The sequence below is a fragment of the Arachis ipaensis genome, chromosome B2 (assembly GCF_059453495.1).
Source record: "Arachis ipaensis isolate K30076 ecotype BB chromosome B2, ASM5945349v1, whole genome shotgun sequence".
NCBI classification, from domain to species: Eukaryota; Viridiplantae; Streptophyta; class Magnoliopsida; order Fabales; family Fabaceae; genus Arachis; species Arachis ipaensis.
Window position 1 is genome coordinate 16,892,912 of NC_142437.1, and position 21,291 is coordinate 16,914,202.

The window sequence follows — 21,291 nt, forward strand, 5'->3', positions numbered from 1 at the left end:
CAATTTATACTCGGGTCTTACTAATGATGCATACACTAGACCTTAATTGTTCTTGCTCTCTATACATCTCACACCTGCACTTACTCACTGCTACTCTTCGATTATCACTCTCCCCTTCACACTTCACAATTCCCCTCGTACACACAATTCAAAGCTCCCAGTAGTATTTTATTTAGGTCGTTGCTACCGTGCTGAAGCCCTTATATTTCAGCAGGTGATAAACTGAGCTGGCGGCATCATCTAGTGGACGCGTATTGATGTTGGGGGTGCATGTGCAGACAAAAACCCGTCCGCTGCAGTGGTTGCAGAGAGGAATTTAGATGAGTTGGGATAATTACGTAGGTCATAAGCTTATATTAAATTATTAATGATAGTTATGTTTTTGGATTGGATTTTTTTGTAGGTCATGGATATTTTTTGTTATAATGGTGGGCTTGGGATTTTTTAAGGGTTATTTTTGTATTGTGTATGACCTAACAGTGAAGGAACAGGTTTTTAAAAATATTCAGTTTGAAAGAGAGAAAACTAACATGTTGATATTAGACATAGTTAATTGGACCATGTAATATGGGAAAAGGAATTTGTTTCCTTTTTTTTTATATATACCAGAGACATGGGGAAAGACTTAGGAGACAGAAGAAAAAAATAAATAACATTGAGAGTAACCTAAGCATTGACATGAGTACTATTAAAAGTATGTTGACAGAGATTGAGATTGGAACTTGAGAGATTAAACAAAATTTTACATTTAGTGATTAAAAATTAAAACTAAAATTTTAATTGAAACATAAAATTGTAATCACTTTAATATTTCTAAAAAATTAAGACACATTAAAATTTTTGAGAAAAAAATTAAAATTTTAATAATATTTTTTTAATAACAAAATATTTTAATAAATATTCTCATTTTATATTTATATTTATTTTAAACTAAATAAAATATTAACTAAGATATAACTATATTTTACACTAAATATATCACACAAAGTTAATATCTCAATTTTAATTTCTTCTTCAAATGCAATCTAAAAGTTATAGTGAAGCCAATGAATTAGGTTGGGTGAAATGTAGATTATTACCCATTTCATCCAACCCAATTCACTAGCTTCACCATAACTTTTAGACTGCATTTGAAGAAGAAATTAAAATTGAGATATTACCTTTGTGTGATATATTTGGTGTAAAATATAGTTATATCTTAGTTAATATTTTATTTAGTTCAAAATAAATATAGATATAAAATGAGAATACTTATTAAAATATTTTTAATTATTAAAAAAATATTATTAAAACTTTATTTTTTTTTCCAGAATTTTAATGTGTCTTAATTTTTTAGAAATATTAGAGTGATTGCAATTTTATGTCTCAATTAAAATTTTAGTTTTAATCTCTAATCACTAAATGTAATATTGAGTTTAATCTCCTAAGTTCCAATCCCAATCTCTATCAATATACTTTTAATAGTATTCATGTTAATGTTTAGGTTACTCTCAATGTTAGTTTTTTTCTTTTCTTCCGCCTCCTAAGTACTTCCAGGTCTCTGGTATATATAAAAAAAAAAAGAAACAAATTTCTTTTCCCATATTACATGGTCCAATTAAATAAGCCTAATATCAACATGCTAATTTTCTCTCTCTCAAACTGAATATTTTCAAAAACCTGTTTCTCCTTCGTTAGGCCATACACAATACAAAAATAACCCTTAAAAAATCCCAAGCCCACCATTACAACAAAAAATATCCATTGACCTACAAAAAAATCCAATAAAAAAACATAACTATCATTAATAATTTAATATAAACTTATGACCTACATGATTATCCCAACTCACCTAAATCCCTCTATGCAATCCCTGCAGCGGACGGACTTTTGTCTGCGCATTCACCCCCAACATCAATACGCGTCCACCAGATGATGCCGTCAGCTCAGTTTATCACCTGCTGAAATATAAGGGCTTCAGCACAGTAGCAACGACCTTTTATTTATAGGAACTTCAAGTCAATGACATAACCTCCTATAGCAACTAGAACTTTCTAGCCTATTCACTACATAATGAATATAAGGTTTTCAAAATCCTATAGCAAGAAGCTTCGATGTTCGAATCTCATCTAATAAGATGTATAAGGTTAATACTTCTAGAATTAGTGGACTTTAAAGATATGTTGGAAATTACATACAATAGAAGAGTGGCATTAACAATTAGAGAGTGAAAATATCCACTCCCCTCTTAAAGTACTATCACAAGAAAAGGATGGTGGACGAATTCTGGAATGGATTCCCATAATCAAATTCAACCAACCATGATTTTGCATTTCGAGGCATGATGTTCGATGAATAAAGAGCATTTGAGACAGTGGTGATCAAAGGAGATTCACATACTTCAAAGCAAGGAAAAACATACTTGCTGCTTCCCCAAATCCTACCTGACATTTAAAATAATAACTACATTAGACCCAAAAAAAAAAAAAAAAAACTCAACACAGACAACAATTGGATTGTGCTAGGTTTGAAACTTGGAGAAATATGCAACAGGTTTGTGTGCTAGCAGTATCCTTCTAAACAATTGCACCACCAAAATATTAGAAAGGGATTTTGAAATACTGAACAAAGATCGATCTTTAATTAAATTCTAAAAAGAAACATGAGGATGGAGCTGGAAGAAAAACAACTTTGCAAAGACAAGTTCAACATGTTTCTGAGATAAATAGTAACCAAGTTTAAGAAGACAGACACTTGGTGTACTTTAGTTCCAATCGATGGCCATAATTTATAGTTATATCTCAAAACCAATTTCAAATTGCTAGCCACAGAAACAATGCCTCTTTAAGTCTCTCATATTTCACTTATTCAACCTTCTCAAATATTGTTCCATGGAAGATCACTTAAAAAATTACTTCCAAGAAATGCTACACTGTCCAAAAGCAAACCAATCATTTGAAAAGCTAAACAGATCAATATCTACAACCATCTAAGGAACATTTGTTTGTGCAACTAAGAAAGTGAGGATTAAACTTCTCTTAGCCAATGTGAAAGGAAAAAAAAAAAAAAAACACACACACACACACAATGAATAAATTGGAAACCAGGGAATGTTGCTATCTACTGTTCAGATTTTTTTTAAAAAAATTCCCCATGAAGGTAATCACTAGCCAGATTCAAAATGAAAGAACATGAATGATCATAGTAATTCCAACTACACTCCCTAAATATTCTAAACATAAGAAATTAACCAATGACACAAGGTTATAATAAAATTTTGAGGACATAGGAATGTTTAGACTTCAGCAATGATATAGCCATGAATAGTCCATCATTCTTGACATAAAAGCGAATAAACTTTTTCAGCTCACCTAGCTGGTAGGTCATGCTTTGTCAATCCTTAAGTTCCATTCTAAGTTTTTATATAGGTTGGTTTGATTTCTACATATTTATACTGCACAATCATGTATAAACCACCTTGTAAGCACTTGGCAGTCTAGGAATTGGTCCTAAGACAGAGCCAAATCAAATCTTACTCTAAACCTTAATTTGATGAATAAAAGTCATAATAAAACTTTTCAACATAAAAAGAAACAGTTTTAGTTGAAAAACAATAATGTATTACCTTCTTTTATCGCTTCAACAGGCCTCTAAAGATCATTTTACAAAGAAGCTTCTCTGCTTTTTCTTTTTCATTTTTCTCAAGGGCATGAACAATTGCAAAAGCAGTTATATCATCTAGAGCACAACCATTGCCATCCATTTGATAGCAAGCTTGTTGCTTTGTCGAACAAGCCCTCCTTAGTCCTTACACAGCCCATTGATCATAGCATCAATTGCTTTGACATCTCGCCAACCTTTATTATGGAGAAGGTTGAAAACCTCTTCAGCAGTTTTATGTCTCCCGTGATTATAGAATCCATCGATCAGTATGGTGTATGGCATAAGGACCAACCCCCCTTGCCAAAAATTTTCTGAAATAATTCAATTGCAGCATCAAGATGACTACCTTTACACAAACTGTCTAATAAGATATTGTAAGTAATAATATTTGGGGGTTGGCCTCTAGCATACATATCCTCAAGAAGATTTTGCACATCAGGTATTCTCCCTGATTTGCAAAAGCCATCAATAAGAGAATTATATGTTACAGTACTTGGAACCAAATTTCTCTGGGGCATCTCCTTAAAGAGTGTTACAGCTTCATTCAATCGTTTGTGTTTACAATATCCATTTATCATAATACTATAACTCCAGACACAAGGAGCCAGACCAATTTTCTTCATATCACCAAATAAACTTGCTGCTTCATCCACTTTGCCAGTTAAAATGTATCCATATATTAATGCATTGTATGTGACTACATCAGGCTTGATTCCTATGTCCATCAACATATCAAACACTTGTTTGGCTTCTATTATTCTTCGTTCTTTACATAATGCATTGACTAGAATGTTATAGGTACATACATCTGGGTTAATGTCTTTAACAACCATATCATTCAACAATTGAGTTGCTTCTTTTAAACGACTGGTGCAACACAAACCATGCATCAGAGAATTGTATGAGACAACATCAGGATAAATTCCTCGAGAAATCATCTCTGAGAACAAATTTTGTGCCTCATTTACAAGACCATCTTTACGCAATCCATCGATAATTGTTCTGTACATCACTATGTTAGGCTTAACTGTATAACTCTCTAGCTTTTGCAAAAGCTCCATGGCGGCTCTTGCTTGCCCCATTTTACATAGACCACTAATTAAGGTCCCATAACTAACCTCATCAAACTGAAAACCTAGAGATATTAGCTTGTCATGAAACCGTAGGGCTTCCCTAACCTTGCCGTTTATACAGAACCCTTTGATGAGTGTGGTCAGTGTTATAACATTCAATTCATGACCCATCTTGATAATCTTGGCCAATGCAGAGAAAGCAGAGTTCATTTGACCCAAACGGCAAAAACAATTGATCAATAAGCTCAGACTAATCATGGAAGGAGAGATACCCCTAAACTCCATTTGTGCAAAAAGAAAAATAACAGTGGGGTATTCTTTCATGTTAACAACAGACATCAAAATCTTACCAAGTTCGAGTTGAGATGGAGTGCGGTGCTCATTGATGAGGCGAATGAAAAAGGCAACAGCATCATCAATGTTAGTGTGAAACCCAGAAACACTCTTCTTAGCAGTTAATGTTGCTGCCAAATGGGAGTCAGGTTTTGCATTTGAGAAAGAGTGAGAAGCATTACGAAGAGAAACAAGTTTGAGAAGGCCACATCTTCTGTTGTTTGTCATTGCAATTCGGCATGTTACTTACGGTTCTCTTTCTCTTCGCTTCTCAATAAGGTTTTGCCTGTTATGAAATAAAGTGGATGTGTTAGTTGGTGGTGCATATGATTTATCACATATTAATTGAGTACATAGTTACCCGTTGCAGAATTGGAAAAGAATTTGACCCTATGTAGCACCCTAACTATCAGAATGTTACACTTTCGGCTGCGCCACTCTAATAGCTCGGATATTACGACGACTTCTAAACTTAATAATAAAATATGAGCCTTTAACTAGAATACCGGTTCGCTATTTCTTTGAGAAATTGAAAATTCTTTTAATTTGCTAACAGATATGTATATACATATACACACAACTTTTTATCCAAGTAATTTACAAATGTTAGATATATACATATCATACAGCTCTTATCCCTCTTATAAAATTATAATGACAAAGGCGAGGGAAAACTATGACGAATATATGTACAAACAGAAACAATACAGCTAAGGACTTATAAAAAAAAACTTCATCAGCTTCCTCGTCCATCCTGAAAAGAGAGTCTGTAGGGGAGTGAGAACATCGTCCTCGAAAGAGTTCTCAGTAAGGGGTTTTTAAGAATTGTCGTAAGAAGATATTTTAAATAAAACTATTTTCAAAACGCAGTGATTATTAGTTTATTATTCAAATCTAAAATTCGTATTTTTCTTACAAAAAAATTCAAGCAAAATAACATTTTAACCAAACTTAGATTCAATCATTCATGGCCTCCGGCCCAAACGCACCCAATCACGGCCTCCGACCCAATATATAATCAGATCTCGACCTCTGGCCAAATCAAAACACTTCACCATTGAAACTCAATCTCAAACAGAATCAATCACAAACACAAACAAATTCAAAGCAAACACATATAAAGAATACTTACAGCAAGTATCACAGTTACCACTTAAATAGAATTCATTAGATAGGCAAACCAAAACACTTAAGCACACCCAAAAAAAGCACACAAATGCAACATGATGCATGACTGTCCTACTAGCCGTGAGCTCACGTGTTGATTACTTTGCCAGAACCTGACACATCCGGCAGCTAACCTGGATATTGTCCTCTTGAAAACCGGTGGGTGGTACACCACCACAAACCCCACCATTGCGAGCGGTACACCACCACGAATCTCACAAGATCTTCAATTGAAAAACAACACACACACGTGGGCGGTACACCACCACAAACCCCACATAACATTCACTTTTAAAAACATGTGGGCGGTAAATAACCACGATCCCCACAGACACATTCATAACCCGTGGGCGGTAAATAACCACGATCCCCACGTTTATCGCGACGCTGGACAAGCGGTACACCACCACGATCCTTGCCAGGCGCATAAATCACATTCTCCTCAAATCATTTTTATTTAAAACCAACGCCACTCCTTATAACCTTTTCCAAAACCTCCAAAACCACTTTACTTAACACAAGTTCTTTCATACAAAACCCAATTCTTATTTAACCAAGATTTTTCCAAACCAACTTCAAAACCATTTCAGATTTAAACCTCTTTCAAAAGACTAAAATAATCATTTATTAATTAACCCTCACGGCAGAGTCTCGGGACTTTAGGGAGGACGACAACCAGTCTCGTTCTTTAAAATTATTAAACTCTTTCAATCAAAATTCCTTAAAATATAGTTCTTTAATTAAACTCAAAACATAAAGCTTTTCTTAATAATTCGAAATCAAATAATATAATCCTTAAATCAAATTTTCTTTTGAATAACGCTCTAAACAAAGTTTTAGTATTTTATAAAAATTTCGACAACATCTCCTCTAAAACTCAGGACTTAGGCCACCTTTTTCGGGTCCCAACCAAACCTAACCAAACGCCTCAGAATCATTTTCAATAAATCAACAAAACTCATTCCCAATATCTCAAATCATTTCAAATGCCAATTCATTCTCAATATCAAATTAAACCCGAAAACAAAAAAAAAACATTTTACATAGTATTTAATCAAACCAGCTTTCCAACTCAATAATCTGAAACACCCACAGTCCAATCATCCTCATAATAACCTTGATCCAAGTACAAAAACCCGATTAAACATCTTTAATCAATCAATAAACCATTCAAACTAGCATTTACATTCATACAGGAAAACTCAGTTCATTTCATAAGACTTACGAAATCATAAAAATATGTCTTTCATATTAATATCAACTTATAACAATTCTTGAAAGTAAAATAAGTTTAAGAAATCGCCCCTACCTCGTTCGCGACTTAACTACGCGACAAACTCCGTTTTCTCTCGGCCTATACCCTCAACAGTCACAATCACAGTCCATTCCACCCTCGCAGCAACGGCGGCAATCCCAAAAGCGACATGCAACAACCAGGAATTGATCCTACATTACCAAAACCTCAGAATTTTCACCAAACACATAACTAACGCATATAGACTAGCTGTGAGGGTTTCGGACCAGAAATGCTTACTGTAACAAAGGGAAAACGTAGAAACAGAGCGCAGTGGATCCCGGGCGACAGAACGGCGACAAGAAATAGCAAGAACAGCAGCCGCTTCGCGGTGACCACCCTCCACACGACCCTGTCTCTTGTCCTCCCCTGCAGCCCGGACAGCGGCAAAACGGCGACAGAGCCCAGTTCCTCAAACGGCAGCGGTTTGGGACATAGCTTCTTCTCTTCTTCGAGCTCGACGGCAACGCGTGGTGATGGGGGCGGCAGCGAGGCGCGACGGTGAACCTAGCTCGACGGTGGCTGAGCAGCGGCAGAGCGCGACAGCTCCTCTTCCTCGCGGCGTCTCTGGCTCGTGGCGCCCTCTCCCTCGCTGCAAACGGTTCTACTCGACGGCGGCAGCAGCGGCTTGGACGACAACCCGGAGCTAGCAGCAGCGGCGACGTCTCCCTCTCCTTGCGTGGTGGCTCGGCGTCAGGACGGCGGTGGTGGCGAGATGAACTCTTAGCCGGCGCTGCCTATTCTCCAGTTCTCTCTCTCGGATCTCTTGCTCTCTTCTTTCAGGTAGTGGGTGTGTGTGTCTGTGTTGAAGAAAGTGGAAAGGGGGAATGGTGGCTTAGTTAGGGAAATTAGGGTTAGGCTTGTGTTGTTGGGATTTAGGATTTTTGATTTGGAAATTAAGATTTAAGTAGATTATTAATTTAATTTAATATAATTAAATTTGAGAATAGCGTTTAGTTTATAAAATGGGAAAATTATTCTAAACGACGGTTAGGAAGATTTAATTATTAAAAAAGACTTTTAATATCAAAATTAGTAAGAAGGACCAAATCTTTTTATAATATTTACAGTCTGTTTGGACACCTTTAAATGATGGAATTAGAATTCAATTCCATCAAGAAATGAATTCCTAAAGAAATGGAATTCAATTCCATAGTTTGGAACAACTAACTCATTTAATGAGATAGAATTGAATTCCATTGTTTGGAATGACTTGTTGATGAATTACATTATTTCTCTAAGACCTTTTTACCCCTCAATAAATATTAAGTATAATTTTATTTATCAATTAAATTAGATATATAATTATATAAATCACTTATAAGTAAAATGATGTTATGATCCTTTAAACTGCAAATTTATTAATAATGAAATGATGTTATGATCCTTTAAACTGCAAATTTATTTGGGTGTAGACTGTAGACAGTATTCCACTTCTCTATTTCAGTTTTAAATATAATACTCAGTGTAAATCCATCAAGAAAAAATTGTCTTCAGCAAGTCATAAGATGAGATGTAAGAAGAAACTAAATTATGTAAGATAACAACATATAGAATACCAAATCTATGAACATTTTACCATAGCAATTGATTACTTAGGATGGGATAAAGCAAATCCAATCATGCTAATATAAAACAAACATGCATAACCAGGAAATTCATTATTACAATCCAATCCAAACAAATATGTTAATATAACACAAACATGAAACCATCATTCTCAAATCCTGATTCTTAATTTGACTTGATAAATAAATACTAGAAGAGAGTGCATAGAAATTAATGCAGAATTAATAAACATATATTAGAAAAAGGTAGATGGTATTTGAAAGTCCTATCAAAACGTTAAAATATTAGAAAAAGGTAGATGGTATTTGAAACTCCTACTAATTTGGTTAATCTCAAACTGATTTGAAAGTTAAAATCAAAACGTTTTTATCTTTTATCTGCATATCTTTTTCAGTTCAAGAACACCCTGACAAAGTCAACTAAACAATTTAGTTCAAATTTGATATTTTCTAGAGAGGCTTTACACCAACCAAGTCCTATCTAACTATGATAAATATTACAAATAGAGCGACAGAGAATCCTCCCAACATTATTCTCTCAAAAGTTCAATCAGAAAACATATAACTTGAACTTCAACGAACTGTGAATTCAGAACACTTTCCAATCAAAACCACTCAACAAATTCAAGTATGAAAGATGTTAGAGAATCATTAGCATTAATTAGGATCAATTAGTATCGTCTATATTTATGTAGTATATCTGTATATTAATTATAGGATTCTATGCTTTTATTACTCTGATTCATTTAGCACCTATAAATACCTCTTGTATATTGTACTTTTGGGCACAACTTAATAATACACTTTTCACATCATTCTCTCAGTCTCTTGTTTCTAACATGGTATCAAGAGCTTAGGTTTTTCCCATGAAAATTAGTTCATAGTCCTTTTTTTTTTTCCTCTTCCGGCAGTGTTCTTTGGTCTCTCTTTTGCTCCCTTTTCAGACGCTTTGGTTCGTCACCGCCCTTACCACCGCCTTTGTCTCGTCTTTGCGAGTTCAACGAGTCCAGCCTCGTCACCGGAAACCACCGCACGCGCCGCCACCCTCCGTCTGAAGTTCGCCGTTCGTCTGTCTCCGGGCAGTACTTTGTGCTCCGTTTTCAACCCTTTCCTGACGTTTAGGTTCCTCACCGCCGCCACCGTCGCCTTCAACTCGTTGCAACGTTTTCAGCGCCACCGGAATCATCGCCAGACTCGGCCGGACGCGCCGCCACGCGCCACTTGAAGTAGGCTGTCCGGTTGCAGGTGTTCTTCTTCCAGAAGCATTCGTCGCCGTTGGATCAGCGCTCCAGATCAACGGCTCAGCAACGCCCACGTGTCAGCCAGACGAGAGACGGACCGCATCCGATCCACGCGCCCGACCCGACCCGGTTCTCTGACCCGCGCGCCACCTCGCGCCCAGTAAGCCGCTGACGTGTCTTGCCTCTCCAATCACCCCGTGCCACGTGTCATTACTTGCTGACGTGGCTGCTGACGTGGCGCTGACGTGGCAGACAAGTGGGACCCTCCCTAAGGTTTTTTGGTGAGCTCTTTCCGATTTTGCCATCCGTTTCCTCATTTTCTGCTCCGAAATTGCAGTTTTTCTCTCCTCTCCTTGTTCTCTATGACTACTTTTATGGAAAAGTCAGATGTTTTTGCTGCCACAGACAGAAAGGGGGTCTTCTGTCGCAACTGTAACCATTTTAGGCACCCGTTCTCCAGCTGTCCCTCTGTTGAATGTCGCACATGCCACCAGAAAGGGCATATTAGCTACCATTGTTCACAGTTGTTCTGCCGTTATTGCAAGCTCTCGGGACATTTGCTTACTACCTGTCCTACTCGTCCACCACGTCCTGCGCCTGCTTCTGTTGTTGCCGCTACTACTGAACCTACCACTGTCTCTTTATCTGATATTGCATCTCTTCTACAGCGTCTTCTCTCTGTTTCTGGTAATACCCCTGCTGCTTTATCGAGCCCTCCAGGTACTTCTAAATGGTACTTTGACTCGGGTTGCTTTAATCACATGTCTCCGTTGCGTAATATTTTCTCGTCTATGTCTGCAACTACAAATGGACCTTCTGTCAATACTGCAAATGGCTCCCTCTTGCATGCAACACACAAGGGTTCTATATCTCAGTCATCTCTTAATCTTCCTGATACTTACTACATTCCCAAATTAAACTTCAATCTTATTTCTGTTGGTCAACTTGTTGATCTGGGTTTTGACGTCACCTTTTCTGTTTCTGGTTGTCGTGTACAGGATCCTCGGACGGGACAGATCATCGGGACTGGACGTAAGGTCGGAAGGTTGTTTGAACTCGAAAGTCTTCATATTCCTCCTATACCAAATCTCTGTGCTGCTTCTTCTCCCTCTACCCTTCACTTATGGCATCAACGTCTTGCCCACACCTCCTTAGGAAAACTGCGTCCTCTTGTATCTCAGGGTGTTTTAGGTCAGGTTCCGAATGAATCTTTTGACTGCATTTCTTGCCAAACTGCCAAACAACCTGCTTTATCTTTTCACAATAATTCATCCCTTGCTTGCTCTCTTTTTGATCTCATTCACTCTGATGTTTGGGGCCCCGCTCCCACTGCCTCTATGGGCGGAGCTCGATACTTTGTTGTTTTCATTGATGATTATTCCCGTTTTACTTGGGTTTATTTGATGACTAATCGCCATGAGTTACCTCAGATCTATATCAACTTTGCTACTATGATTAAAACTCAGTTTTCCAAAGCCATTAAGGTTTTCCGACGTGATAATGCTATGGAATACCGTGATTCCAAACTCTTAGCCTTTCTTGCAGAACAGGGTACTCTGTCTGAGTTTTCTTGTCCTGGTACGTCTCAACAAAATGGTAGAGCTGAACGCAAACACCGTCACATTCTTGACTCCGTCCGTGCAATGCTCCTTTCCTCTTCGTGTCCTGAGCGTACTTGGGGTGAAGCTGTTCTTACTGCTGTTCATGTTATCAATAGACTCCCTTCTTCTGTTCTTGGTAATGTTACTCCCTTTGAGCGTCTTTATCATACCCCCCCAGATTACAGTTCTCTTCGAGTTTTCGGTTGTGTATGTTTTGTTCTTCTTCAGCCTCATGAACATAGTAAACTTGAACCTCGGGCTCGTATGTGTTGTTTTCTTGGTTATGGCACTGAACATAAGGGTTATCGTTGTTGGGATCCTCTTTCTAAACGTATTCGTATATCTCGTCATGTTGTCTTTTGGGAGCACCACATGTTTTCTCGGTTCTCATCCTTTGAGTCGATTCCTACTACTCAGTCACCTTTGTTTACTAACCCCAATGTTGATCTTTTTCCTAGTGATGATTCTACAGGTTCTATCTCGAGTGACCCTCCACAGCCTCCTGTTCCTCCGCCTTCTCCATCTCCCGATGATTCCAGACCGGACGATGATCCTGCCCCTACCGTCATGCCTCCTCCTCCCGCTCGTTCTTCTAGGGTAAGGAATCCACCTCCTCATCTTCTTGATTATCATTGCTTTTCTACTATTCTTCATCAACATGAACCTAAGACATTCAGAGAAGCCTCCTCCAACCCAAATTGGCAACAAGCAATGCAAGAAGAATTACAGGCACTTGAAAAAGCACACACTTGGGATCTGGTTGATCCTCCTTCTGATCAGGAAGTTGTGGGCAGTAGATGGGTATACAAGATCAAGACTCGCTCTGATGGCTCTATTGACCGTTATAAGGCCCGCTTGGTTGCTCAAGGTTGTACGCAAGAGTATGGTATTGATTATGAAGAGACTTTTGCCCCTGTCGCTCGCCTTACGTCTGTTCGAGCTCTTCTTGCCATTGCCGCGGTTAAAAAATGGTCTCTCAGTCAGATGGATGTGAAGAATGCATTTCTTAATGGGGATTTGAAAAAGACAGTCTATATGAAACCACCTCCGGGATATCCTTGTCCTTCTGATAAGGTTTGTCTCCTTCGCAAGGCACTTTATGGACTTAAGCAAGCTCCTCGTGAATGGTTTGACAAGTTCAGCACTACCATATGCAGTCTTGGTTTTACTTCTAGCCCTCATGAGAATGCGCTCTTCATTCGTAAAAGCGAACGTGGAGTTGTTCTTCTACTTTTGTATGTTGATGACATGATAATCACTGGGGATGATGTTGATGGTATCTCTGCTCTCAAGGCCTCACTTCACCGTACCTTTGAGATGAAAGATCTTGGTTCTCTCAGCTATTTTCTTGGTCTCGAGGTCATCTCCACCGATGATGGCATCTATCTCTCTCAGGCTAAGTATGCTTCAGATCTTCTTGCTCGTGCTGGGATTACAGATAGTCGCACTGAGTCTACTCCTCTTGAGCCTAATGTTCGCTTTACCCCTATGGATGGCACTGTTTTGGGTAATCCGACTCTCTATCGACAGTTAGTTGGCGGTCTGGTCTACTTGACTGTCACCCGTCCAGACATCGCCTATCCGGTTCATGTACTTAGCCAGTTCTTGTCAGCTCCTCGTACTACTCACTATGCGGCAGCTCTGCGCATTCTTCGCTACATCAAAGGCACTCTCTTTCATGGTCTTTATTTTTCTGCCCATTCTTCTTTATCTCTTCAGGCTTACTCTGATGCTGATTGGGCTGGTGATCCCACTGATCGTCGTTCTACTACTGGTTACTGTTTGTTTCTTGGCGACGCTCTTATTTCTTGGCGTGCTAAGAAGCAAACGTTCACTGCTCGCTCAAGCACAGAAGCTGAGTACCGTGCCCTCGCTGACACCACTGCTGAAGTTGTCTCGGTTCGTTGGCTTCTCGAAGATTTGGGTGCTCCTCAGTCGTCCCCTACTGATGTTTTTTGTGATAATCGCAGTGCTATTCAGATCGCCCATAATGATGTCTTTCATGAACGCACCAAACACATTGAGCTTGATTGTCACTTTGTTCGGCAACGTATCCTTATTGATGCTATTCGTCTCATTGCTGTTGGAACACTAGATCAGACTGCTGATATCTTCACGAAAGCTCATCACCCGACTCGTTTCCGGACTTTGTTATCCAAACTCAAGTTGGTATCCTTAGCTCCCACTTGAGTTTGAGGGGGGATGTTAGAGAATCATTAGCATTAATTAGGATCAATTAGTATCGTCTATATTTATGTAGTATATCTGTATATTAATTATAGGATTCTATGCTTTTATTACTCTGATTCATTTAGCACCTATAAATACCTCTTGTATATTGTACTTTTGGGCACAACTTAATAATACACTTTTCACATCATTCTCTCAGTCTCTTGTTTCTAACAAAAGAGATCAAAGGAGCTAAAACCAATTCAACAATAAACAAAACCTAAGCATATTCATAGTCAGGAAAACCACAGCATATTCATATTCATATTCATAAATAAATTCAAAAACCAATTCAACAATCAACAAAATCTCGTTCATAATCAGCAAAACAACTGCATATTCATATTCATAAACAAATTCATAATGCAATTCAATATTTCAACCACTGCCATATTCTAATCAGCATCATAAACCAATCAACAATGAAATTAACAGCAATAACATCAATCAATCAACTACTAAAAATTAATATAGCGTACAGAATATTAGAATAACTGGAAAAAAAATTTAAATGGTTACCTGTTGTTGCTGTTGTTGCAGAGGCAGAATCGATTTCGGAAGGTGGACGATGCATGGCAGGCAGCAACAACCACTGCGGCATGGACCACGAGGGACGAGCAGCAACAATCACCCAGAGACGGAGGAGAGGCGGAGGGAGGTGCGGCGAGACGCGAGCAGGAAGCAAAGCTCGAGCAGAGACGAGAGGAGGGAGAGTGGCGAGGGAGGCGCGGCGACACAAACAGGAAGCGCAGCTCAAGCAGACGCGGAGGCGAGAGACGCCCGAGCAGCTGAGCTCAGACGGAGGAGAGAGGCCAAACACGAGCACACGACGCGGAGGATCCGGCTAGAGGCGCGGCAACGACGGCGAGCATGCAGTGGCGGTGACCCGAGGTGAGCTCCCAACTCTGCCTGTGTGTGACTGTCTGTGGTGGTGCTTCAGAATCAGTTAAGCAAAATAGGGTTTAAGGAAGTGAAGGGATGATGGAATATTATAATTTGGACAGGGGTATTTTTGATATTGTACAGTTTAAGTGAAATTTAGGTGAGAATTGATTTTGAAATCAGATTAAAGTAGGTCTGATTTGTAAATGGGGTAAAATGAGAATTGGAATTCTCACTTGAATTCAACTTTATGTTTTTTTTTTCTATTCTAAAGTAAGGAATAGAATTTAATTCATCTATGATTTTAAATCAGATGCATTTTAAACAGGCTGTTTATAAAAAATCCTCTTATCATGAAGGATGTCCTTGAAACTTAGTCTATAGTGCTGAAGAAGCAAATTCATCTTTCATTCCTTCATGATTTTATAGTCCCCTTTGGTGTATCGTGGATAGTGAAGAGGCATTTGAAACTCTGAACAAATAGTAGGATACTCTTGTTGGGTCAATCCTTTTTCAGCAGTTTTGTTAATAGGGTAGTATCCCAAAATATGGCAAGCTGAGTGAATAAGCCATCTAAGAGTCATTTAGACAATATAATCTTAGAGGCAGTAGTACTCCAATTTTTGTTTCAGGTGAATCTTGCACATATTAAGCATGTTTATATGTAGGTGCATTGTGTACAATAATAACGTACACATGAAACAATTTCGGATAAAATTAATAAAAAAATATTAAGATATTTGAATATTCATTTATACTCTTGCTAATAATTGAATGGTAGACATTTATTATTTGATTATTTTTTATTAATTAATTATTTATTTTTATTTATTTTTTTGTTTTTGTAATCTTTAGCTAATGAAAAAAAAGGACAAAAAAATCATAAAAGTAAAAAATAAATAAATAATAAAAATTACTAAAATTTTAGAAAAAATAAAAATTGTTAATATAAAAATTATAAAAAAAATAAATAGTTAAGAATTAATATTTTAATAATTAAATCTCCCAAACGATCTTTTAGAGTAATTTTTTTAAATTAATTAACTAATTAATCTCAAGTGAATATTCATACATATTTATATAGCGTTGAGAATCAAACATCATATATTAAAGATTATAAAAAATAATTAAAGATATATTTATCTTCTTATAAAAAGATTTAATTCTTCTTCTTAAATATTATAAAAAGATTTGGTTCTTCTTACTAATTTTGGTATTAAAAGTCCTTTTTTAATAATTAAATCTTCTTAACGGTCCTTTAGAATAATTTTTTTTATAAAATTATATTTAATTAAGTATTTTAATTTAAAATTTTTAATTATTTAATTTTAAATTGTATAAAATTTTTATTATTTTTAATTATTAAAATTTTAAATTACTAATATAAAAATATTCAATTATTTTAAAATTTTTATAAATTATAATAAATTTTAAACTTAAAGTATTATAAAATATAATTTAATTATTTTTAGAATAATAATTTTTTTTAAATAAAATTATCAACAAATATAATATATTATAAATAACTTACTATTTAATTTAGCCGGTATATGACGGCCTACTCTATTCTATACTTCTATCATTATCTCTTATTATTCATATCTTAATAGGGGCATTGGTCTGGAGAGAAAATGAGGGTTTAGTGGTAGTACAGTGAGGCAGCCGACAATGTCGGCAGAAGAGATAAGGGGGAGAGCAGGGGAGGACTTGCATCAGGAGAAAAGAAGGATCATATTTTGGGAGGGGTTTTTAAGCCCTTGAAGGTTTCTTTCAGGGATAAAATTGTGGGATCTAAGATTGCTAAAGTTTTTTCACTCGTTAAACTTTATTCGAAGATAACATTGTGGTAGTTTCTGAGAAGCAAGGAGATCTCTTGTCACCGAGTGTAACGTTTACCCAAGAAGCTAAGAATTGTTTGGCAGAACCTTATAAGGATGCCATAGTGATTAAGGTGCTAGGTAAACATTATAGCTACACTGCATTGTCTCATAAACTCCGAACAGTATGGCGGATTAATGAAGGTTTTGATTTGTTGAACGTGGGGTTTGACTATTTTTTTGTGAAGTTTGATGTGGCTGAGGAGCGAGAAAAGGTTTTTTTTAGGAGGTTCATGGATGATTGAGGGAAATTATATGGCAGTGACGCCTTGGGATCAAGAGTTCAGATCAAGTGAAAACTGCTTTGGAGCAACTCTAGTGTGGATTAGAATTTCTGGATTACCAATTTGGTGCTACCAAGAAGATGCAATGCTCCGTGTTGCAGCTGCAGTTGGCATCCCCGTCAAGGTTGATTTGGCAACAAAATTAGCTGAAAAAGGACGATATACTCGTGCCTGTGTTCAGATAGATTTAGGATTACCAGTGACTAAAAAGATTCTTATTGAAGATTTTGAATACGAGGTTGAATATGAAAGTCTTTACCTTATTTGTGGCTCCTGTCTCAAGTTTGGTCATGATATGAAGTTGTGCAAGACTGACAGCAACACGGGAGGAGGAACTAATACCAAGGTGGTCGGCGATGTAGCAAAGTAGTCAAAAAGCTCAAATTCAAAAAATCTGGTGCAGGTGGAAACGGCATGTTTTCATTTTGGCAAGAATCTTAGAGGTAAGACTGTAGATATTGCTGTCCCAAATTTGGTGGAAAGTGATTTGTATGTTGTTCACCTAGACCATGCACAACATGAGGACTTGGAAGGTTGGACTCAAGTAATTAGGAAAGAAAAATATAAAATGGGTTAAAAACCTTCTCCTAACACCCATCATGTCCAACCAAAAGTAAAGAAGACTCCTAACAAGGCTACCAATACTTGGATAAGGCCTAATCATCAACGTTCAACACATGCTATTGGATCCAAAGTAAAATTAAGCAGGGGTATCAATATTGGAAAGTCGGTTAGTGTGGCTTCTTCGGGGACCCGTCACAATGTACATCATTAGCAGCAAGGTGAGATAACAAATGGCACTGTGCGGAAGCACCCTCGCCCAAACTCTTTGCAGAATTCACTGGCAGATAATGATGGAGCATCGGCGGTGGATGCGCAAGTTTCGACGGAGAAAATTGCGTTGCAACTTGAGAGTCCATTAAAGGCATGATCGTCGAAGACAGGGACATCATGTTGAGTCTCTGGTCTATTATTAGAGCTCTTTTTTTGTTATTTTTTATGGATAGTTTCAATATCATAGCCTGGAATGTGAGGGGTGCGTCTAACAAGATGGCCCGTGTGCATTGCAAAAATTTGGTGAGAATATATAAACCATCTTTTTTCTTTCTCTTTGAGGCTCATACTATGTTTAATAATTTGAAAAATTTTTGGGATATGTTGGGTTTTCATTGTGTTGATGTTGAAGAAGCAGTAGGACACAAGGGTGGCATTTGGTTTCTCTCCTCTATTACTAATGCGTCTTGTGTGGTTACTGACCAAACTGACCAATGTATCACAGTGAAAGTGAGTGTGGGTAACTTAGTTTGGCTTTGTAGTGCAGTGTATGGGAGTCCTCAATTCGAAAAAAGAAGTATGCTTTGGGATCATTTGCGTTCTATTAATTTGGGCCATAATGGACCATGGTTGGCCGTTGGTGATTTTAATGAGATTGTGGCACCAGACGAGAGTACATGTACTTATTTTTCTTCTCACAGAGCTAGTCTATTAGCTACTACTCTAGATGATTATTAACTCTTTGATCTTAAAGTGACTGGTAGGAGATATACTTGGTATAACAGTTCAGGCTGGCAGGAACTTGGCTAAAAAGTTGGATAGAACACTAGTTAATGAGGCGTGGATGGCAATGTTTCCTGAGAGTTATTCTAAAATTCTTAGCAGGCTTCATTCTAATCATTGCCGTATTTTAGTTCGTTGTCATGGTGACCCTAGAGTGAAAGGTTCTCGTCCTTTTAGGTTCTAAGCTGCGTGGGCAACACATCCTTCTTATAAACATGTATTAGTAAGGCTTGGAATCAAGAGTTTAGAAGCGTTGCTAAAAGGCTTAAAATGGTTCAACAGGCTTCTTTGGACTTTAACTCAAAGGTTTTTGGAAATATTTGTGCGAAAAAAGTAAGCTGGAATATCAGATTGATCAGATTCAATAGCGTTTGGAGGTTACCGATATGTTGTCTTTGTGAATTAAAGAAGCTGAATTGAGGGAAGATTACAATAGACTTTTATTGCAAGAGAAACTTTTTTTGTACCAGAAATCTAGAGAGCAGTGGGTCAAGTATAGGGATAGAAACACTAAATTCTTTCATCTTCAGACTTTGGTGCGTAGAAACCATAATAGAGTACATGGATTATATGTTAGAGATGGGTCTTAGTCTACTGATCCAGATATTCTCCAAGAAGAAACCCTCTCTTTTTACAAGAATCTCTTGGGTACAAAGGAAGAGGTTGAGGTTGATTGTTTAGGGGATGTTCCGATGCCTACTCTAAGCACCGAGGCTTGTGCCAAGTTAATTGACCCTGTCTCTTTTGCGGAAGTCAAGTCAGCAGTATTCAATATGAGCCCTTTTAAGGCTCCTAGTCCAGATGACTTTCAAGTTTTTCTTTTTAAAGAATATTGGGAGATAGTAGGCACTGAGATTTGGAATATTGTCCGGACCGCTTTTTTGGGAGAGTACTTAAATCCTAGCATCATGGAAACTCTGATTGTGCTTATTCCTAAAATTGATAACCCTTCCTTTATGAAGGATTTCAAGCCTATTAGCTTGTGTAATGTTGTTAATAAAATTATCACCAAAGTATTGACTAATCGACTTCGGCCCTTTCTTCCAGATATTGTTAGTCCTTTACAAAGAGGTTTTATTCCAGGTCGTGGTGCTCCTAATAATATTATCGTGGCCTAAGAAATTTTGAATTTCATGAAGCACGCAAAATCTAAGAAAGGTACTCTTGCTTTTAAAATTGATCTTGAAAAAGCTTATGATAGGATGGATTGGAGGTTTTTGGAGAGTACTCTCATTGCTTTTGGTTTTCCTATCATCACTGTTAATTTGATTATGAATTGTGTCCTTGCATCATCTCTTTCTATTATGTGGAATGTGAATAGTTTGAATAGTTTTGCTCCTAGAAGGGGGCTTAGACAGGGTAATCTAGTGTCTCCTTACTTATTTGTGCTTTGTATGGAAAGATTGGCTTGCTATATATCTCATAAGGTGATCGAGAGTGTGTGGAAACCAGTTTCTGTCACTAGGGGTGGCCGAAATTCTCTCATTTGATGTTTGCAGATGATCTCTTACTTTTTTGTTAGGCTACAAAGAGTCAGGTCCAAATAGTCATGTATTCTCTTAACATTTTTTACAAGGCATCTGGCATGAAAGTAAATACTGAAAATTCTAAAGTTTTTTGTTCTAAAAATGTGACTGCTCGTAGAAGAGATATTTTTACTAGTGTTTCTTCAATACGTTTTGCTTTGGACTTAGGACGATATCTTAGAGTTAACCTTAATCATTCCCGTACCAGTAGGGCTTCTTTTCATTCGGTGATTGAAAAGGTGAGGGGAAGATTAGCTAATTGGAAGGGAAGGCTTTTAAATAAAGCAGTGAGACTTTGCCTGATCAATTCTGTTGCAGCATCCATTCCTGTCTATCATATGCAGGTATCTTTGGAAGGGTCAAGTTGATGGCAGAGGTCTTTCTCTTGTTAATTGGAGGACCGTTGTTCATACATCGGTTCGAGCTATAAAGGACCGGGTTGGCCGACCTCTTGGAGGGTTGGCCGACCTCTTAGAAGGTTGGCCCATGACCGACCTCTTGGAAAGCTGGCCTGTTACCGACCTCTTCACAAAGAGCTCCGACAAATCGCCATAAGAGGCCCAAGCAAGCCCAAACGAAGGAACACAGCCCAATCCAAAGGCAGTCCAAGCATAAAGAGATGAGTGCGGTTCCCTTAAAGACAAGATAAGATAAGATAAGATAACTATCTTATCTCCAGAAAGGTCACTCCACACCATTATAAATACACTAGAGCACCCAGGTATAACTCATACTCTGATTCTACTAAAAACCTGCTTAATACCCTTGCTAACTTAAGCATCAGAGTCCCTTGCAGGTACCCCCACCCTCTGGTGACGAAAGATCAGCACCACCACCGAGTTCAACAAGTCGGATGCAATAGCTCCGGCCACCACCCACCAGCCGGACACGTCAGCGCCGACCAGCACAGAAGATCTCGTCTGAGATCGACCTATGATGAGCGGATAATTTATACGCTTTTTGGCATTGTTTTTAGTATGTTTTTAGTAGAATCTAGTTACTTTTAGGGATGTTTTT

The 21,291-nt window shown here is 37.6% G+C and overlaps 1 protein-coding gene across 5 annotated transcripts; it reads right to left on the reverse strand.

Moving 5' to 3' along the window:
• Positions 1–1,724: 1,724 nt before the first annotated feature.
• On the reverse strand, positions 1,725–8,390 carry LOC107625067 (uncharacterized). Of its 5 annotated transcripts, none has more exons than XR_015905328.1 (5): positions 7,750–8,390; positions 7,525–7,661; positions 5,066–5,334; positions 3,605–3,953; positions 1,725–2,423 (listed from the first exon to the last, which is right to left on the reverse strand). XR_015905328.1 is itself a non-coding variant. In XM_021115590.2 (5 exons), exon 3 carries the CDS (start codon positions 5,274–5,276, stop codon positions 3,906–3,908), a length of 1,371 nt encoding a protein of 456 aa, XP_020971249.1. In that variant the 5' UTR covers positions 5,277–5,334; positions 7,525–7,661; positions 7,750–8,390; the 3' UTR covers positions 1,725–1,937; positions 2,300–2,423; positions 3,605–3,905. The 5 variants fall into 5 exon arrangements, 4 of the variants coding, with proteins under 4 accessions (XP_020971249.1, XP_020971248.1, XP_016183104.1 ...); XM_021115590.2 differs by having other exon boundaries at positions 1,725–1,937; positions 2,300–2,423; positions 3,605–5,334; XM_021115589.2 differs by having other exon boundaries at positions 1,725–1,940; positions 2,300–2,423; positions 3,605–5,334.
• Positions 8,391–21,291: the final 12,901 nt, after the last annotated feature.